The 20,264-nt window shown below is 41.0% G+C and overlaps 2 protein-coding genes across 3 annotated transcripts in view; one reads left to right on the forward strand and one right to left on the reverse strand.

Moving 5' to 3' along the window:
• Positions 1-11,247: 11,247 nt before the first annotated feature.
• ncbp2as2 (NCBP2 antisense 2 (head to head)) lies at positions 11,248-12,644 on the reverse strand. The gene has a single exon (XM_063045541.1). The coding sequence runs from the start codon at positions 12,642-12,644 to the stop codon at positions 12,234-12,236; it is 411 nt and encodes a 136-aa protein (XP_062901611.1). The 3' UTR covers positions 11,248-12,233.
• A 204-nt stretch (positions 12,645-12,848) lies between these two features.
• ncbp2 (nuclear cap binding protein subunit 2) overlaps positions 12,849-20,264 on the forward strand; it is a 33,266-nt gene continuing 25,850 nt past the window's right edge. Inside the window, exons 1-2 of one of the 2 annotated variants that reach the window (XM_063045540.1) lie at positions 12,849-12,985; positions 15,073-15,143. Coding sequence is in view for 1 of the 2 variants with exons in the window: in XM_063045539.1 (XP_062901609.1) it covers positions 12,911-12,985 (75 nt within the window). In the remaining variant the exon portion in view is untranslated. The remainder of the gene's footprint in view (positions 12,986-15,072; positions 15,144-20,264) is intronic. The other variant, XM_063045539.1, reaches the window with a different exon arrangement.

Genomic DNA, 20,264 nt, shown 5'->3' on the forward strand with positions numbered 1-20,264 from the left:
TTCACTTTCTTTTCAAGTTGTGCAAAATCCAGAGTTCAACATGTTCTAGACCCTGGAGGTATTGCATTTTGGATTTTTGTCCTGTAGCAACATCCGACATTCACTAGCATTAATTTTTTTTGCCTGCCTCCCATCAAATTTTCTTTATGTATCTCTGCCTTTCTTTGAGAATATTCCTGCTTGTAAAATTGACAGTGTGGCTTTTTATCTTGTTCCAGAACATGGCTGTGTATTTCTCTGTACTCTGTGAATTGTTAGGTGAATGCTGAGGTATAAAAGAAAGTGCTGAAGTACTCAGCAGCCCAACCTCCATATGTTGAAAGACATATATTGTCATTGCTTAAGATCTGAACCAGAAAATATTAAAGGTAATATTAAAGTTTTGGACAAGTGATGAAGTGCAGATAGTTGGAAGACCAAGGAGGAATAGAAGGTCAGATCTGTGATTTGTGGAAGATATAAATAATTTAATAGACAATGGAATTGTTGCAATCATCAGAAGAATAAACTGGAGTTTGTGTTTTTGAACAGGAATTGCTAAGTCTGGAAGGCCATGAAGTACTTAGCTGAAAGTTTGGGCGCTCTCACCTTCCCACAATAAAAAATCTGCAGAAAGAACTCAGCAGGTCAGGCAGCAAATGTAGGGAGAAATGAAATATCTGCATTTTAGGTTGACAATTCCCTCCCTCTATCTGCTTCTGGTTCTATTTCCCCTCAACCCTTCCTTAATAATTTCCAATGATCAATTTACCTAAGATTCCAGCACTGGTAGTCTTTGTGTTCCTGCTATCACCAATATAGTGATCTCCATCTTTGCCTTCCCCTCCTTTCTTCTGGCTCCGTCTGCCTTTTTTCCCCATCTCTCCATCTATTATCTAGCTGTCTTTGTCTCCATTCCTTACCTACCCTTCTGCCTATCACCCCCACCCCTGCACTTAATGAATATAATTAGTTTTGAATTAATTGTCGATCATCATATAAATTTGTACTCTGTCAGTTGATTTGTACTTTCATTCTGTACTATTATAATATGAATTATAATACTGATTTCTAAAACAGACTAGCAGTATCTGTTCAGGTATTTGAATTTAATAATCACTAGGGATTTAACAGTATACTGTATATTGCTTAACTACCACCGTGAAGATGAACACAATTGGTAAAACTGCTATCTTATAGCTCCAGTGACTTGGATTCAATCCTGATCTCCATTTCTATGTGGAGTTAGTGAATTCACCCTGACGCTGTTTGGGTTTCTTCCAGGTTCTCTGGTTTCCTTCCACGTCCCAAAGTTATGCAGTTTTGGGGTTAATTGGCCACTGTAAACTGCCCCCCAGTGTGTATGGTGTGTGATAGAATGAAGAGGGAGTTAATGGGATTGTGTGGAAAATAAAAATGGAATTAATGTACAATTGGTGCAAGAAGTTGCTTTATAATCATTGCAGATTTGGTGAGCCAAGGGACTTGTTTTCATGCTGTCTGATTCTATGGTGTTCAATATTTTAAACATAATTTTTTATAACGTCTTTCATGTAGACTCTTTTACTGCAGGCTTATTTTAACTACAGGTCCAATGCCCAAAATCTAAGGACTAACACCATACTAATTTTCATAGATGTAAATAGTAAAAGTTAAATTTGATTTTTTTTTAATGCTTACTAAATATTTTTCTGGTTTTGCACTTCAAAAATAGTGTGTGAAGCTTCAGGCGAGATCAGATTTGGAGCAAGGAAATGAAGCAGCAAAATACAGATGTGTGTTTTCGTATAGCTGGACATTTGGCCTATGTATTGAAGGAACCATCATTAAAATGTAACATTTTCTATTTTTCTAGTGATTGCTTTTCATGGAGCCTAAGATGATGTGGTTGTCCTTTGGGCTCTTCAGGATACTGTGGTGTCTGGCTCCACAAACAGACTACATACACGGTGATGAATTTTTTCAGTCTCCAGAGGTTATGGCAGGTAAAATATCTAGTCACTTCTGCTTTCTACAAATAAAAAAGATACTTTGTGGTAAACATTCATTTTGTTTTTCTAGAAGTTAGCTTGTTGTATTGCTAAAGTTCAATATACCTCAAATCCTGTCTGAATTGTGCTCTTATATGCCTGACGAGTGGCACATGGGATCCTGGTTTTGCTCTTCTACCCTCAGCAGCTGAGACTGAACAATTCTCACCTTTTGGATAATGTCCATTGCAAATCTCAGAGGAGGATGGGATTCAAAATCAAGCACCTTGGTAACTGTGCTTTCATTGGAAGTATTGGAAAGTGTTATGTTTTATATAATTAACTAAAACATAGCCCGTAAATTAAATATAGTTAGTCTGAACAGAGGAGCTGTTGCCTTTGAAAGTGCAAGATACCACCGCAATGCTTAGTTTCCCACAAAGGATAGATTTACAGCAGGAAATCAAACAGAAATCCAATGAATATTTCAGTGAAGAAATTATAGGAATCTGAAGAAATGGTACTTGCTACAGAAAGTCTAGGGGACAAATCTAGCTTGTGCAGAAGCTTCCTACAGGAACAATAAGAAAGCTATCAATTTCCACCTTGTAACACAGATTCTTACAGTTTTCCCCCGATTATAGCCATTCAATGCCCGTTTGATTGACTTGCAGATCATGACCATTGACTTCAAGGAAAGGTTTTTCTTATATCACTTCTAGTTCATTTTTCTATAATACGAAGTATTTCGGTTAACACGAACAGTTTCCCTTCATCTACCTTGTCTAGACCTTTGATGATAATAAACATTTAAATTGAATCTCACAATTGCAGCTTCTCTAGTCTATTTACAATTTGAAGTTTCTCATCATGCAACCATTCTATGTACTCTGCACTCAGTCAAGCATCTTTGTATCTTCCTTAGGGAGTGCTGATTATAATTGTACACATTATTCCACTTGTAGCCAATCTACTGTTTTATAAAACTACAATGAAATCTCTTGATAGCATTTATAAAACCCAGCATTCCATGTTTTCTTGGTTACTTTCTCAGCCTGTCATTTTATCCTCAGAAGTGTGTGCATGGACACATCCAGGTTGTTTTCTCCAGCAGCATTGAAATATGCAATAATGACAGCCCTTACCTTTGGATAAAATAATTCATTTAAATTTACAATATGTAATTTTAATAGCAGTAACAATAAAGTAATAAATTCAAAATGTTGATTCGGTTTTACATTTGTCACTGAGGGTTCAGCATCTAACATTACTTTGAGAATCTTAGTATCCTTGGATAGTATTATTTGTACCTGGTCTTCATACAGTTCAGTTGTGTGAATTGATCCTGCAGATTAGCAAACAAAAGCAAACGTCAGTAGACCAGAAGTTAGTAATAAGACTAAATGCCTATGAAACAAACCTGCCTGAGACTTAGCATTAAGGTAGCCATTAAGGTAATAGTGTGTTCTATTTTCCACTGTGGCAAGCAGCATTGCTTAAGGAATTAAATAAATGCTGATCCAGTGAGTAACATTTTTGAGCAGAAATAGCCCACTCAGCTATCCAATAAGTTAATGGCTGCTCTTATTGTAACCTTAACTTTAGATTCCCGCCTACCCTCTTTCATTTACCTCTTTGATTGTCGATGATTTATCAACCTCGCCTTTAAAACATTCAGAAATTTTCCTTCCAGCACCTTATAAGGAAGTGTGTTTCAAAGACTTTCATCTTCCTGAGAGCAAAATATTCTTCTTATCTCTGCCATAAATGGCAACTCTTTAGTTTTGAAACATAAACCTCTAGTTCTAGATTCTCTGTTCAGTCCCTCAGGAGAAAATATCTTCTCTGCACCACCCTGTCTAGAACCCTCAAAATCTTTAATGTTCCAATTAAGTTGCCCTTCAGTCTTCTGATCTTCAGTGGCTCAAAATGAAGCCAAGCCTGTCCAACCTTGTCTCAAGACAAACTGCCCTTTCCAGGTATCAATCTAGTTAATCTTTGAACTGCTCCCAGTGATTTTACATATTTCCTGCACATAGTGCTCCAGAAGTGGCCTATATAAAAAAAACACAACCTCCCTGATTTTCTAATTGGTTCATCCAGCAATAAGCAGCATTCTGATCACTTTCCTAATTACTTGCTAGCCTTTTATATATCATACCCAAGAATATCCAGATCCCTTTGCACTTACATTTTTCTGGGTGTTCATCTGTCCACATTTCAGTTGACTACCGATGTTTGATAATTTACCTGTTCATTAGTTCAGCATATTACATTATTTTGAGAACCCTAGTGTCCTTGAATATTAGTTTTAATAGCTCAGCCTCCTTGTTCTGTGGGTTCAAGGAAATAAAGAAGGAGTTTCATTTCAGTAACCCCACAAAGGCAATATTCAGAATTTTAGACCAGAAGGAGCAGAAGTCGGCCATTTGGCCCATCGAGTCTGCTCTGCCATTTTATCATGAGCCGATCCATTCTCCCATTTAGTCCCACTCCCCCGCCTTCTCACCATAACCTCTGGTGCCCTGGCTACTCAGATACCTATCAATCTCTGCCTTAAATACACCCAATGACTTGGCCTCCACTGCTGCCCGTGGCAACAAATTCCATAGATTCACCACCCTCTGACCAAAAAAATTTCTTTGCATTTCTGTTCTGAATGGGCGCCCTTCAATCCTTAAGTCATGCCCTCTCGTACTAGACTCCCCCATCATGGGAAACAACTTTGCCACATCCACTCTGTTCATGCCTTTCAACATTCAAAATGTTTCTATGAGGTCTCCCCTCATTCTTTTAAACTCCAAGGAATACAGTCCAAGAGCAGACAAACGTTCCTCATATGTTAACCCTCTCATTCCCAGAATCATTCTAGTGAATCTTCTCTGTACCCTCTCCAACGTCAGCGCATCCTTTCTTAAATAAGGAGACCAAAACTGCCCACAGTACTCCAAGTGAGGTCTCACCAGCGCCTTATAGAGCCTCAACATCACATTCCCGCTCCTGTACTCTATTCCTCTAGAAATGAATGCCAACATTGCATTCGCCTTCTTCACTAATGACTCAACCCGGAGGTTAACCTTAAGGGTATCCTGTACGAGGACTCCCAAATCCCGTTGCATCTCAGAACTTTGAATTCTTTCCCCATTTAAATAATAGTCTGCCCGTTTATTTGTTCTGCCAAAGTGCATAACCATACACTTTCCAACACTGTACTTCATTTGCCACTTCTCTGCCCATTCTTCCAATCTATCCAAGTCTCTCTGCAGACTTTCTGTTTCCTCAGCACTACCGGCCCCTCCACCTATCTTCGTATCATCAGCAAACTTAGCCACAAAGCCATCTATTCCATAATCCAAATCGTTGATGTACAATGTAAAAAGAAGCGGCCCCAACACGGACCCCTGTGGAACACCACTGGTAACTGGCAGCCAACCAGAATAGGATCCCTTTATTCCCACTGTCTGTTTCCTGCAAATCAGCCAATGCTCTATCCATGTATGTAACTTCCCTGTAATTCCATGGGCTCTTATCTTGTTAAGTAGCCTCATGTGTGGCACCTTGTCAAAGGCCTTCTGAAAATCCAAATATACAACATCCACAGCATCTCCCTTGTCTAGCCTACTGGTAATTTCCTCAAAAAATTGTAATAGGTTTGTCAAGCAGGATTTTCCTTTAAGGAATCCATGCTGAGTTCTGCCTATCTTGTCATATGCCTCCAGGTACTCTGTAACCTCATCTTTGACAATCGACTCCAACAACTTCCCAACCACTGATGTCAAGCTAACAGGTCTATAATTTCCATTTTGCTTCCTTGCTCCCTTCTTAAATAGCGGAGTGACATTTGCAATCTTCCAGTCCTCTGAAACTATGCCAGAATCTATCGACTTTTGAAAGATCACTGCTAATGCCTCCGCAATCTCCACAGCTACTTCCTTCAGAACGCACGGGTGTATTCCATTTGGTCCGGGAGATTTATCTGTCTTTAGACTATACAGCTTCCTGAGTACTTTCCCTGTTGTAATTGTGGCCGTGCACACTTCTCTTCCCTGCCACCCTTGAGTGTCCGGTATACTGCTGATGTCTTCCTTAGTGAAGACTGTTGCAAATTACTCGTTCAGTTCCTCTGCCATCTCCTTATCTCCCATTACAATTTCTCCAGCATCATTTTCTATCATTCCTATATCTACTCTCACCTGTCTTTTACTCGTTATATACTTGAAAAAGCTTTTAGTGTCCTCTTTGATATTATTTGCTAGCTTCCTTTCATAGTTAATCTTTTCCCTCTTAATGACCTTCTTGGTTTCCTTTTGTAAGGTTTTAATAACTTCCCAATCCTCTGTCTTTCCACTAATTTTTGCTTCCTTGTATGCCCTCTGCTTTAACTTTGGCTTTGACTTCTCTTGTCAACCACGGTTGCATCCTTTTTCCACTCGAAAATTTCTTCTTTTTTGGAATATACCTGTCTTGCACCTTCCTTGCTTCTCGCATAAACTCCAGCCACTGCTGCTCTGCTGTCTTTCCCGCCAGTGTCCCTTTCCAGTCAACTTTGGCCAGTTCCTCTCTCATGCCACTGTAATTTCCTTTACTCCACTGAAATACTGACACATCAGATTTCAGCTTCTCTTTTTCAAATTTCACGGTGAACTCAATCATGTTATGATCGCTGCCTCCTAAGGGTTCCTTCACCTCATTCTCTCTACTCACCTCCGGTTCATTATACAATATCCAATCCAGTACAGCCGATCCCCTAGTGGGCTCAACAACAAGCTGTTCTAAAAAGCCATCTTGCAGGCATTCTACAAATTTTTGCTGGTCTCTTGTTTTCAGTTTTTGTTGTTTATTAATAGCCTAACAAGGAACTGATAATGTACCATTGCATCTTTGAAAGCATTAAATATGTTATACAAAGTATTTTTTACTTTGAAAAACTCATTGTTTTTTTTTACAGGTAACATTTTGAACTTGCAAACCTTCCACCCTTGGGAATTCAATACTTGTTACCCCACCAGATCAATTCTTTTCCCATTGGTCACAACAGGTTTTTCATTCACAATACTTAAAAATTTACACAATTTTCGTGTTTTTGGCAACATCGTAAACAGCCATACTTTGTTAGTTTTCCCTAGATTTTGCCTGACATGCCTGTCCTTCATATTGGATTTCTGTGTATACTCTTTAGCCCGTCTCTGGGATGCAGATCCATGGAATGCTTTAATACTGTTGAGTGGTTCACATGTGATGTTTGTTTTTCACACCAGAACATTTTCAAGTTCCGTAGATGCAGCTCTGTTTGCATTGCTGCTGGTGTTAGTGGCTCTGGACACAAAGCAAATAAATGTGACATCAGATGCTGAAGAACAGAAGAGAAGGAAGAACACATATTTTAATTGGGATTATTTTAGTCTCAGGTTTTTTTAATAGGCCCACGTTTATTGTTTTTGCTTCAGTGCCAGTGTTCCTGTGGCTTTCTCTTGATCAGAGAGGCACATTTCATTTCAGCTTCAGAACAATTTTGAGCAATACTCTTGGTACTTTTTCATCTGTACTTGCAACCACTTTTACCTTCATTTTGATAGATACATTATATTTTGATGTAATGTTTTGTGACACACACAGTTTTTTGTAAACTGGGCATGGTGTACATAATCACATTGCTAATCTAAAACAACATATGGCTTTAACTCCTCTCAATTTCATTGTGTACAACTTGAAAACAGAAAATCTTTCTACTCATGGGAGTCACCCCTGGTTTACACATCTGACCGTGAATGGCCTTGTGCTGTTTGGTACTCTTCATCTGTTAGCTGTTGTTTCTGGTATCCAAATCATAATCAGGACATTTGGCTGTAGTATCATAAGGAGACAGCAAGTTAAACAGAGTTTATTGAAGGTGTTTCCAGTTACAATGCCAATTATTGAATATTTAATTTTGGCTTATTTTGTTCCCATGATTATTCTTTCTTTCTTTTGTCATCAGGAAGGGCAGTTTCTTAGTCCACTTCTTGTACCAGTTGTTCTTCATTGTGTTTTAAAACTTAAGATGTTGAGGTGGAAAACTGTGATTGTTGTATTTAACATTTTGTGTTCAGTATTTTTTGGCTCTCTGCATCAGGGTGGCCTGATTCCTTGTATTTCCTATTTAGAAAAATCTCTCCATTTAAAGGATTCTGTGGTTAATCAGGGGGAATACATTTTGATATTTTATCACACTTATATGCCTCCAAGACATCTCCTGAATATCAAATCTGATCAAGAATCTGTCAGAATCATTGATCTAGGAGGGTCTGATGTTTCTGTGCTCAACAGCACAGTGATTAGATTACTTGACAATTCTTCTTCTATTGAGAACAACCAAACAAATATTTACATACATCATTGCACCTGGTAGTGTTGAATGTACTTTTAATTATTGTAACTTTCACTGGAAACCTATACATCATTCTTCCCCCATGTGTACATGGAAGATCCCCCTGACATTTCTAAACTTATTTCTAAGGATTTATTGAGCCAGCTGAGTCTTTACATTTTCAAGGTGTAGACAATGGGAAAGAAATATAACACTTAAAGAAGGCAGCTTTAGTTTTGATGATTTCAATCTGTTTGTTATTATGTTATATTTGTGAGTATTCTTATTTTTTTGCAGATGCTGGAAGTCTGAAATAAAAATAAAATGCTAGAAATATTCAATAGATTTATCATTCATTAGAAAGACAATGTATTAACATTTTAGAATTGCCAAATTGATCAGTCAAGATTTCAATCCAATCATATTTATTTTATTTATCTAGTTTATTATTAATAGTTTGATTACTTTTAATCTCAAATAATAGTTTCAGAATATTTATAGAATCTTAATATTTATAGACTTCTGATGTGAATCACTCTTCATTTGCCTACAGGAATATAATCATATGACATGTTAATACATGACAATTAAAATATAATTGTATTTGTTGCAAAATAAATCCTTGTTAACATCATTAGTTGTAGGAAAAGTACCCATGAACAAATAGCTGTCACATTTCCTCTAGTCATGCAGCGCCTGCCCAACATTCTTTTCCTGGCCTTTCGTATACTGTGGCAACATGGATCCACTCCAATTAGCTTACCATCATAACAAGTCAACAGGACATGCCACTTCATTGGCCCTTCACTCAATTTGAACACCTGGACAATGTGTTCTTCATTGACTACAGCTCAGCATTCAACAGTCACCCCCAGAATACTCATCGCTCAGCTCAAAGACCTGGGCCTCGTGTCTCCCTGCACAACAGGGTCCCCTATTTCCTCACTTCTCAGTCAGTAAAGATTGGCAACTTTGCCTATGCACCAGGGGTTCCCAACCTGTGGTCCACGAACCCCTTGGTTAATGCGAAGGGTCTATGGCAAAAAACAGTTGGGAACTCGTGCACTACACTCACCATAAGCACAGGTGCACCACAGGCTATATATTTAGCCTTTTGCATTACTCACTCTATATCTATGATTGTGTAACTAAGTACAGCTTATCTACTGTATTTTAGTTTGCTGACAACACCATGTTGTTGACCGAATCAAAGGTGGTGACGAAATGGCATGTGGGGGTGGGGGGGAGATTGAAAGTCTGGCTGAATGGTGCCACAACAACTTCTCACTCAACCAAAACCAAAGAGCTGATTGTTGACTACAGGAGGAAGAAATCACGTCCATAAGCCAGTCCACATTAGGGGATCAGAGGTAGCTTTAAATTTCCTGGGCATTGTCGTATCAACACACAAGTGCCATCACAAAGGAGGCACAATAGTGCCTCTACCTAGAAGTTTGTGTAGATTTGGCATGTCCTAAAATTTAGATAAACTTCTAAAGATGCACATTGAAGAGTACCTTAACTGTTCGCATCATGGTCTGGTACGGAAACATCAATGCCTAGGAGCAGAAAAGTCTACAGAAAGTGGTGTGCACAGCTCAGTCCATCACAAGAAAAGCTCTCCACATCATTGAGCACATTTACATGGAGTGCTGTCACAAGAAAGCAATATCCATCAAGAAACCCCACCATGCTTTCTTCTTGCTACAACCAACAGGCAGGAAGTATAGAAGCATTAGGTCCCACACCAACAGGTTCAGGAACAATTAAGGTTCCTGAACAGGTGTGAACAACTTTACTCACCATAACTTTGAACTGACGCTACATCTTTCGAAGACTCTTTATAACCTATGTTCTCAGTTTTTTACTTGCACGCCTTTTTTTGCATATTGGTTGTTTTTCAGTGTTTGTTCATAGTTTCCCCCCCCCCCATAAATTGAATATCTTCCTTTATTTTTCTGTTAATTCCTGCCAAAATGATTTATGGTAACAAATACATATTTTGATAATAAGTTTTACTTTTGACTTTGGTAACAGCTTGGTGCTAGTGTCTCAAGGCTCAAAGGACCCATGCTTGATCTTAATCTCAGGTGTTATATCTGCAGTTTGCACAATCTCCCTCTTGGGAGCTCCATTTCTCTACAATAAATTGGCCTTTATTTTGATATGTGAAAGAGGAAGTGTTGCAAGGCTACTGTGAAATAGAGGGAACAAAATTGATGGGATTGCTGTATTGGAAGCCAGTATGGCTGGCTGACCAGTCTCCTGTGTGTTAAGGAACATGAAACTGTGGCAGAGAAAGGTGTTTCAGACTGGAGGTAAGTGTACAGTACACCACAGGTCAGTACCAGAACTGGCTTTCTTCAATAATTTGGGCTTTGGTGACCATGGCACCAAACTGGTAGATAACAAAGATGGGTATTTTGTGAGCTGAGAGGAGGATGCCAATAAACTAAAGAGAAACAAAAAAGAGCAGATGAATCATTGGCCAGATGGCAGATGAAATTTAATGTCCAGAGGTGTTTCAATATGGAAAAAATAATAAAGGAATGAGCAGATATAAACTGAACGCACAAATGTGAACGGAATATATATATATATATAAGGTATATGTGCAATTTGTTCAGTTACCATGTGGGTTTCCTTTTGGTACTCTTGATTTCCTCTTAAATAGAAAAGATGTGATTTATTCAGTTACAGTATATTATTCTTTAAAGTAGGTGAACACCGGAGGTATCAAAATGTGAGTCGTTCGACATGCAAGTGAGATTAAATTGAGGAGTAGCAAGATGACATGGGAATAAATTGATTGGATTGCTTTGTCTACGTCATAATGGAGACAAATTATCCTTAATTAACAGCAATATTGCTCATACCTTAAGTTGCCAATTCTCCTAAATGATGAAATGCTCCAATAGACCTTCCCCATCTTTTCTGTTATTAAGTCTACTTCTTCAACCAAGCTTTCAGTTTCTCACCCCAATATCTTTTTATCTGGTTCATTCCCAAAACTACAATATTAGGATTAATCTGATTACTTGTTAATATCACAAATTGTCCTGGATTATTTTATTGAGTTGCTGGCATTATATAAAATCAAGTTCATTGATCACATACATTCATGTTGATTTCTCACTAACAAAAAAGTTCTCTCTCAATATAGATCCTAAATGGGTGTGCTGCTTTATTTACCAAGTCAATTACATTGGAATTACACAAATAGAACAAATTGTCAATTTTTAAAGTTTTGCCATATAGATTTTCTGTACAATAGGCTGAACACAATTGACTGAAACTGTCTGTTTCACTATTTCATGATTAATTAATGTAGCAGAGACTGGTGCTGTTACCCAGGTAGAATTCTGACCTATGGTGCCAGCTGTGTGGAGTTTGTATGTTCTCTCTGTGACCAGGTGAGTTCACCCCCACCCCCCCTCAAATCAGTGCTCACACCCCAGAGACAAGCTGACTGGTAGGTTAATTAGTTACAGTAAAATGTCCTTAAGAGTGCAGGTAGACTGTAGAGGGAGTGGATGGGGTGGGGATACGGTAACATCATTGTGTACATGGGTCAGCACCACGTCTATGACTGTTCTAATCGCATGCAATAAGAACTGTTCAGTGGCATAATTTTGAGTTGTCATTATTTACACTTCAGTGTATTTAAATATACACCAAAACAAATTGTGAAACCACAATATTGTTTCATAGGAAAGTTGTCCTGTGTATAATTTGGCCTGGCGGGCGATTTCAATCTTGTTTCCGGCTCTTTGTCGAGATAAAAGTTGCGATAGAAGTTGAACACCGAGATCCATACAAACGTCCTGCGCTCTCCTGAGACAGTTTTTTTCCTGCTCTGCTTCCCAACGGAAAAGCCTTCCACGATACCTTTGTTCCTGCTCCAGCTACTGACTGGGGATCTCGGAAAGACTCCTGGTTTACTTCTGTTTCTTCTGCCCAGAGGCCCCCATCAAGGCGTTCTTCAGCCGGGCCGCTCTCCGGCTCAGGTCCCCGAGGTTGCGGGCGAATGTGCCGGGCCGAAGGGCACCGGAGCGGTTCAGCCGCTCGGCCGCCTCCTGGCTGCCCAGCTGGAGCCGCGTGATAGCGTAGACGGTGATCTGGGCCGCCCTCCGGATCGGCCGCGTCTCCGACAGTTTCTCTACCAGCTGAGCGTTGTTCAGCAACATTAGCAGCAATCTTCGCAAAACCATGTCAGAGCCCGGGGCTGCGGTCTCACCAACTTCACCGGCGGCTCTCGACCTCTCCGTATCGACTGTCTTGCCATGCTCGATCGATCGCTCGGTGATCGGCAGCGGCGGTCCGTCACTTTGATAGTCACGTGGGACCATGCGGTTCTGATTTGAAACAATTTGCCAATTTCTTTGCAATGGATCGTTTTAAGGAACACACACATAACAGCTATTTCTATACGTCTGTAATTGCTCATTAAACTGCCGCTGAGCCTGTGCATGCATATCCGGGAACTACTAGTAAGGAGCCAGTGAGCACACGGACGTGTTTGGTGTGGGACCGGCTTCCCGAATCTTCGGTCGGTCGAGCGTCGTGGCGGAGTTTATTTTTCGACTTTCGCAAGGATCCGTTTCCAGCCGAAGTTATGTCAGTATCGCTGAATGCCCTCAACAGCGACTCTCACGTGGAGCTGAGCCAGTACCGAGACCAGCACTTTCGGGTAACTCTTCCTACACCCCTCCCCCCCGCACGGACCGGGCGAGGGTGGTCGCCTCCACCATGCGGTGTAGAGCGGGGCTGGTGGAAGGGCTTCATCCCCAGGGAGGCAAACATTGATAATTCTCTGCCTTGCGGAATTGCGGTGGTTAATCTATCAATACTCCGTTAATGCAGTAGGGGCAGCACTTTGGTGTCGGACTGGCGGGCTTTTCCAGACCGGTGAATGGTATTTGTATTCATACTTTTTAAGTTCATTTTATTGATACGCGGCGTTATTATGCATTTTCTTACTGAAAACAATACTTCATGGTAGGTAGTAGTAAAGAGACTACCTGTTTTACTCTTTACTCAAGTGTAAAGAGAGCATGAGAACCAGAGCCCAAGTAAGTTGGAGAGGATGTAGCAGATGCCTGGTGAGCAAAATTTTAGTGAATTATTGGAGTTTTACTGCATTCAGGGCCAAGGTTTTGACGGTTTATGGGAAATAGGCAGGAACGTGGAGATAGAACAATGATCACATCAGCCGTTATCTTACTGAGTGTTGAGGAAGGTATTTGAAGTACTTAAGTTCCTATTTCCAATGGAAATTAAAATTGTGGACGTTGGAAATGTTTTTTAAAAAATGCTGTAAACACTTAGCAACTAAGGTAGAATACTGTGAAAAAAAGTGGCAGTTAATGTTTTAAGTTTGAGGCTACTCATTGGAACACAGAACAAATTTGGTTTGAGTGGCTGAAGAGATGGTAGAACAAGAAAATCTCAGACTCATAACATACTTCAGATTTGGACGAAATTCTGGTAGGCTTGTAGATAACATACCGGGTCTCTAATAAAATGGATAAAATTTGAGTGAGACCTGCCACGCAAAGGGATTTGCTACACTGCTGTGTAATGATCTTCACTGAAACTTAGTTGGATCATAATGTACTCTGTGTAGCTATTGAGCTATCAGTCTGACAGAAGGCATGATTCCAGTAAGAAATCAGGTGGTAGCTTATGCATTCATGTTAACAATGCCTAGTGCAAGAACTCTGAAATCATTGTGAGTCATTGCTGTCCCAACCTGGAATATCTTATGCCATCTGCTGAGCAAATTCACAGTTGTTTACATCACATCAGTCTATATCCCAGCACAATCCAACACTAAGTTAGCATTAGCACAACTGTAAGATATTACTAATAAGCAACTGTCTGCCCACCCTGATGTACCTTCATCATAGCCTGTGATTTCAATCAAACCAATGTTAAGACAGTATTCCCTAAATTTTGCTGGAATATGAAATACCCCAAGGGGCAACAATACACTGCACCAGTTTACACCGATATTGTGGGCACATGGCTTATCCATGCCCTCACCTGGGACTGTCTGACAATACACTGGACCAGTTCACACCGATATTGTGGGCGCATACAAGGCTTATCCATGCCCTCACCTGGGACTGTCTGACCACCTGTCTTTATTTCTAATCCTAGCCTACGGACCAGTGATAAGGAAGGCAAAACTAAATAGTGACAGAGTGGCCTGAGGGAGCCATCTCACTGCTTTAGGACTGCTTTGAGTGCACAGACTGGAACCTATTTGCATGCCAAGCAATGCATGATTCAGGAATTGACTTAAAGCAGGGGTTCCCAACCTTTTTTATGCCATGACCAACACCATTAAGCAAGGTGTCAGTGGACCCCAGGATGGGAACCCCTGACTTGGAGGAATATGCCACCACGGTCTTGCACTTTATCAAATACCGTGTAGACAATGTCACCAGCGATTTTTAAAAACATCCTTGTCTTCCCGAATCAGAAGCCATGGATGAACAGCGAAGTCCGCAACCTACTCAGGCTCGGGATGCTGCTAACAGATCCAGTGACACTGCAGCATAAGTTGAAGCCAGGTCCAGCATTTAAAGAGACATTAAAACTGAAGTACAGATTCAAGCAACAGATAGACACACTTCAGTAATGGGACCAACCCCCGATGCGTGCGAAATGCATCAGGTCCATCACTGACTATAGAGGAAAGAACTCCTTCCCTGCAAACAGCGACACCATGCTAGCTGAGGAGCTAAACAACTTCTTTGCTCGGTTTGACAGGCACAACAATGAACAGTTGATGAAGGCCTTGACACGAGGAGGACACAGCGCTGACATTGAGCACACATAAGGTGAGACGTACTCTCCACAGTATCAACACACGCCAGATGACATACCCGAGCGGGTCCTTGGAGACTGTACTGACCAGTTGGCAGAGGTTTTTACTGAAATCTATAATCTCTCTCTTCCCTTGCTGTGGTCCCTGCATGCTTCAAAACATGAACCATCATATCAATCCTTAAGCAGTCAACGGTAACATGCCTCAATGATTACAAAGCAGTTGCATTCACACCCACCCCATAGCTGCCAAATGCCTGGAGAGACTAGTTATGTCCCACATTAAGAATACCATCCCTGCTACTGTGTTCCTGCACCAATTTGCCTATAAGGCAAACAGATCAACGAGAACGCTATCTCCATTGCTTTCCTTGACATACTGGTACACCTGGAGCATAAGGATGCCTACACAGAATGCTTTTTGTTGACAGTTCTTCCTTCAACACCATTCTCCCAACGAGTTGACCATTAAACTACACAATCTGGGATTCAGTACATCAATCTGCAACTGGACTCTGGACTTCCTTACAAATCACACCCAGACAGACAAATGCACATCAACCTCCCTGACTCTGAACACTGGTGCACCACTCCTTTACACGCTTCTCATCCATGACTGTGCCCTTGCTTATGCCACCAACTTCTTCATCATATTTGCAGTTGACTCCACAATGATTGGATTAATTGCAAATAACTAGAAAACGGCATATTTGGGGGCGGGGGGGGGAAGATGCAGAAACAGTCTGAAATGTACAATGACCATAACCTTTCACTCAGCATCAAAAATTTTAAATGATTATCGACTTCAAGAAATCAAGAAGCTTCATTACTTATAAATAGGGAAGCAGTAAAAAGGATCTGCAGCTTTAAGTTCTTGGGAGTGAACATCACAGAGGAGCTCTCTTGGACCTCCTTGATAGTAGGGAAGGCTCAGCGTACTATCTTGGGAGATATGATTACAATGTGGTACACTAACTGCAACAAGATCAACCAGAAAGAACTTCAACGAGTGATCAGGACTGCACAGAACATCACTGGGATACATCTACCAGATATGGAAACCATCTACAAATCACACTGTCTACGGCGGGCTCGCAACTTTGTGATGGACTCATCCCATCCCAATTATCGTCTATTCAATCTCCAACCATTTGGCAGGAGATACAGAAACATCTCTACACAGACATCCAGACTGAAACACAGTGGTTTTTTTTCCCCGGGGCTGTTGTGCAACTGAACAATGCCACCCAACCCACCCACAGTCAACAGGCACCATGGACAATCTCTAAGTGCAATACATGGGCATATGCAGTGTTTAGGTTTAAATGGGGCAGCTACCTTCCTTTCATTTCAGAGCTCTTGGGTTTTTTAAAGTTTCAGCTTTAATCCTTGATGCTATTTATATTTAGTTATATTTTATAAAATGGGCATAGGCGTGTACAATATTTGAATGGAACAACCACTTTTTAAAAATTTGTTTGTTTTTGATTCAGTTATAACTTAGATGTGATTCTAAATAACTTGGCCATTATTTCAATTCTAATCATTGTGTTTTTATTAACTGAATTGCCAGTGAAACACACTGGTTTCCTTAGCTGTGTAAGTCTAGGGAAGACACTGTCAAGTCCCACCAAACTCGTGAGATTGAGATGGCTCATCCCACCTCAGACCCTGGTTTGGGTGGATGTTGTGTAATTTGCTACCCTTTACAAATTAGTGCCACGATATAACAGCCAGTACACTTCATATGTTTGGTGGAATTATATTTATGAATCTTAACTAAAAGGTTCGTAAAGAATAACAGAAAGAAAAGGGCCCATTCTAATTAAACAGTCAAATGTGCACAAGTTGGAGCTCATCTTGAACTTCTCTGTCACTAACACGCTGGGCCCTTGGTCAGCGTGAACATCCACATCACCTTCCGAACGTCACTTGCAATCCATCTCGAACAAACAGGTCTCCCACCGGATCGTATGCTATGACTGGTTCTCCCCAGCATCTTTTCTCTTAATTTCCTTTTGAACAAAAGTCCAAGACCAACCTTATTGCCCCTCACCAAGAAAACCTCCAGCTAATTGGACAGCATACATTCCACATCATCCCTTATCTTCAACAATAACCCAAACAGGCTGAAAGCAGAACAGAGCTGCTAAATGGAATTGCTACAGCAAAGTAGTAACGATGTGAATCAGGGTATTACACTAGTATGCTGTTTTGCACTGAATGGAGTTGAACCTTAATTTCATAGTCCTGAGCAATGACAATAAAGCCCTAAAATTTAACTTACAAGATTAGTGGTGTTGTGAATTGCCTAGAAGGTTGCCAAAGGATATAAGACTGTGTCATAGGAGCAGAATTAGGCCATTTGGCCCATCAAGTCTGCTTCATTACTCAGTCATGGCTGATCCGCTTTTCCCCTCCATAGCCCCACTTCCCAGCCTTCTCTCTGTAACCTTTGATGCCATGTCCAATCAAGACCCTAGCAGTCTCTGTCTTAAATACATCCAATGACCTGACCTCCATAGCTGCCTTTGGTAACAGATTCCACAAACTCACCATCCTCTAGCTAAGAAATTTCTCCTCATCTGGTTGAAATGGATGCTCTTCTATCCTGAGGCTGTGCCCTCTTGTCCTAGACTCCCCCACCATGGGAAGCATCCTTTGTCCACTCTGTCTAAGCCTTTCAACATTCGAAAGGTTTCAAAGCGAACCCACCGCATCCTTCTAAATTCCAGCGAGTACAAACCCAAAGCCATCAAATGTTCCTCATATGATGACCCTTTTTATTCCTGGAATCATCTTTGTGAACCTCCTCTGAACCTTCTCCAATGCCAGGATCTCTTTTCTTAGATGAGGAGCCCAAAACTGTTCACAATACTCAAGTTGAGGCTGCACCAGCATCTTACAAAGCCTCAGCATCACACCCATTTGTTGTATAATCTAGACCTCGTGAAATGAATGCCAACATTGCATTTGCCTTCCTCTTAGCCGACTCTACATAGAACATAGAATAGTACAGCACAGTACAGGCCCTTCGGCCCACAATGTTGTGCCGACCCTTAAACCCTACCTCCCATATAACCCCCCCCCCAACCTTAAATTCCTCCATATACCTGTCTGGTAGCCTCTTAAATTTCACTAGTATGTCTGCCTCCACCACTGACTCAGGCAGTGCATTCCACGCACCAGCTACTCTCTGAGTAAAAAACCTTCCTCTGATATCCCCCTTGAACTTCCCACCCCTTACCTTAAAGCCATGTCCTCTTGTACTGAGCAGTGGTGCCTTGGGGAAGAGGTGCTGGCTGTCCACTCTATCTATTCCTCTTAATATCTTGTACACCTCTATCATGTCTCCTCTCATCCTGCTTCTCTCCAAAGAGTAAAGCTCTAGCTCCCTTAATCTCTGATCATAATGCATACTCTCTAAACCAGGCAGCATCCTGGTAAATCTCCTCTGTACCCTTTCCAGTGCTTCCACATCCTTCCTATAGTGAGGTGACCAGAACTGGACACAGTACTTCAAGTGTGGCCTAACCAGAGTTTTATAGAGCTGCATCATTACCTCGACTCTTAAACTCTATCCCTCAACTTATGGAAGCTAACATCCTGTAAGCTTTCTTAACTATCCTATCTACCTGTGAGGCAATTTTAAGGGATCTGTGGACATGTACCCCCAGATCCCTTTGCTCCTCCAGACTACCAAGTATCCTGCCACAATACCACAATTTTATTATACAACAATAAGATTGACAAATGAACAAAAATTAAATTGATTCACTCACCAATCAGTGAGAGAAGTGACAGCGACGGGATGAGGTAATCCCTCTGATGTCGGGCCTATATTCTGTTGTGGCAATCCTGAGGCATTGGCCAAGATGTGCATTGGGGAGTCTGTTTCTGTCCTGGGTCTTGATAGCCGACAATGGCACCGTCTTTAATAGCTCCACAACCGTTTTCTTGGTTTTTTCATCTTGACTTAAAAACTTCGCCAACCGTATCATTAGCACACGTTTTAATCAACTCGGCATCAGCGAATGGTTTCTTAGCTTTGGCATGATTCCATGACACATGCAATGATGCAGCTGTTGCGCTCTCTTGTGCAGATATTGACTTAGTAGAAATGGAGTGCTTGTATGATGTTATCATGTTTGCAATTTTTTTGTTTGCGTTGATCTGATTTTGCAGGTTAGTTGGCATTAAAACTGGCAGCATGCATAGTGCTGAAGTGCCGCTTTAGATTTTCTGATTTGCGGACAGCTACGGACTGCATGCATATTAAGCATGTCAGTTTAACTTTGGCATGGTCTGGTAAAATAAAATAAAACTGATCAGTCCAGTCAGATTTGAACTGACAGTTTTCCTGGTCGACTTTGCGCTTTTTCGCGCAGGCCGTGTTGTTCTTGGTTTAGGGTCCGTGACTTACTGCTGATAACAATTTGCTTAGATTACAGATTCGCTTCTTAGATGTCAGGCAGGTAGCTGGTGCGTGCCACTGTCTAGTCGAGGACTGTAGAGAGCGCACGGTAGGTTGCGCACTCTACGGGGGCGTAGGTCAAGTGTACGGTCTGGGATAAGGTTAAAATAAATTGGAGCAGCGCGTGCTTTATTTACATGTTATGACAGGTGTGTTCACGTAAGTGCCAATGGATTCTCGCGGTCCAGACCCTGGCCCGCGGTCCGCCCATTGGGGTTGTCTGCTGTAGGCTTTTAAAAGCTTCACAATCCTCTATCTTCCCACTTAATTTTGCTTTTTTGTATGTCCTCTCTTTTGCTTTTACATTAGCTTTGACTTCCATTGTCAGCCACAGTTGTACTATTTCGTCATTTGAGTATTTCTTCGTTTTTTGGAATACATCTGTCTTGTGCCTTCCTCATTTTTCCCAGAAACTCACCATTGCTGCTCTGCTGTCATCCCTGCCAGCATCTTCTTCCAATTTATTTTGGCCAGCTCCTCTCTCATAACACTGTAATTTCCTTTACTCCTCTGAAATACTGCTATGTCAGACTTTACTTTCTCCCTATCAAATTTCAAGTTGAACTCAATCATGTTGTGATCACTGCTTCCTGAGGGTTATTTTACCTTAAGCTCCCTAATCACCTCTGGTTCATTACATAACACCCAATCCAGTATAGCT

This window comes from Mobula hypostoma, chromosome 4, assembly GCF_963921235.1.
Source record: "Mobula hypostoma chromosome 4, sMobHyp1.1, whole genome shotgun sequence".
NCBI classification, from domain to species: Eukaryota; Metazoa; Chordata; class Chondrichthyes; order Myliobatiformes; family Myliobatidae; genus Mobula; species Mobula hypostoma.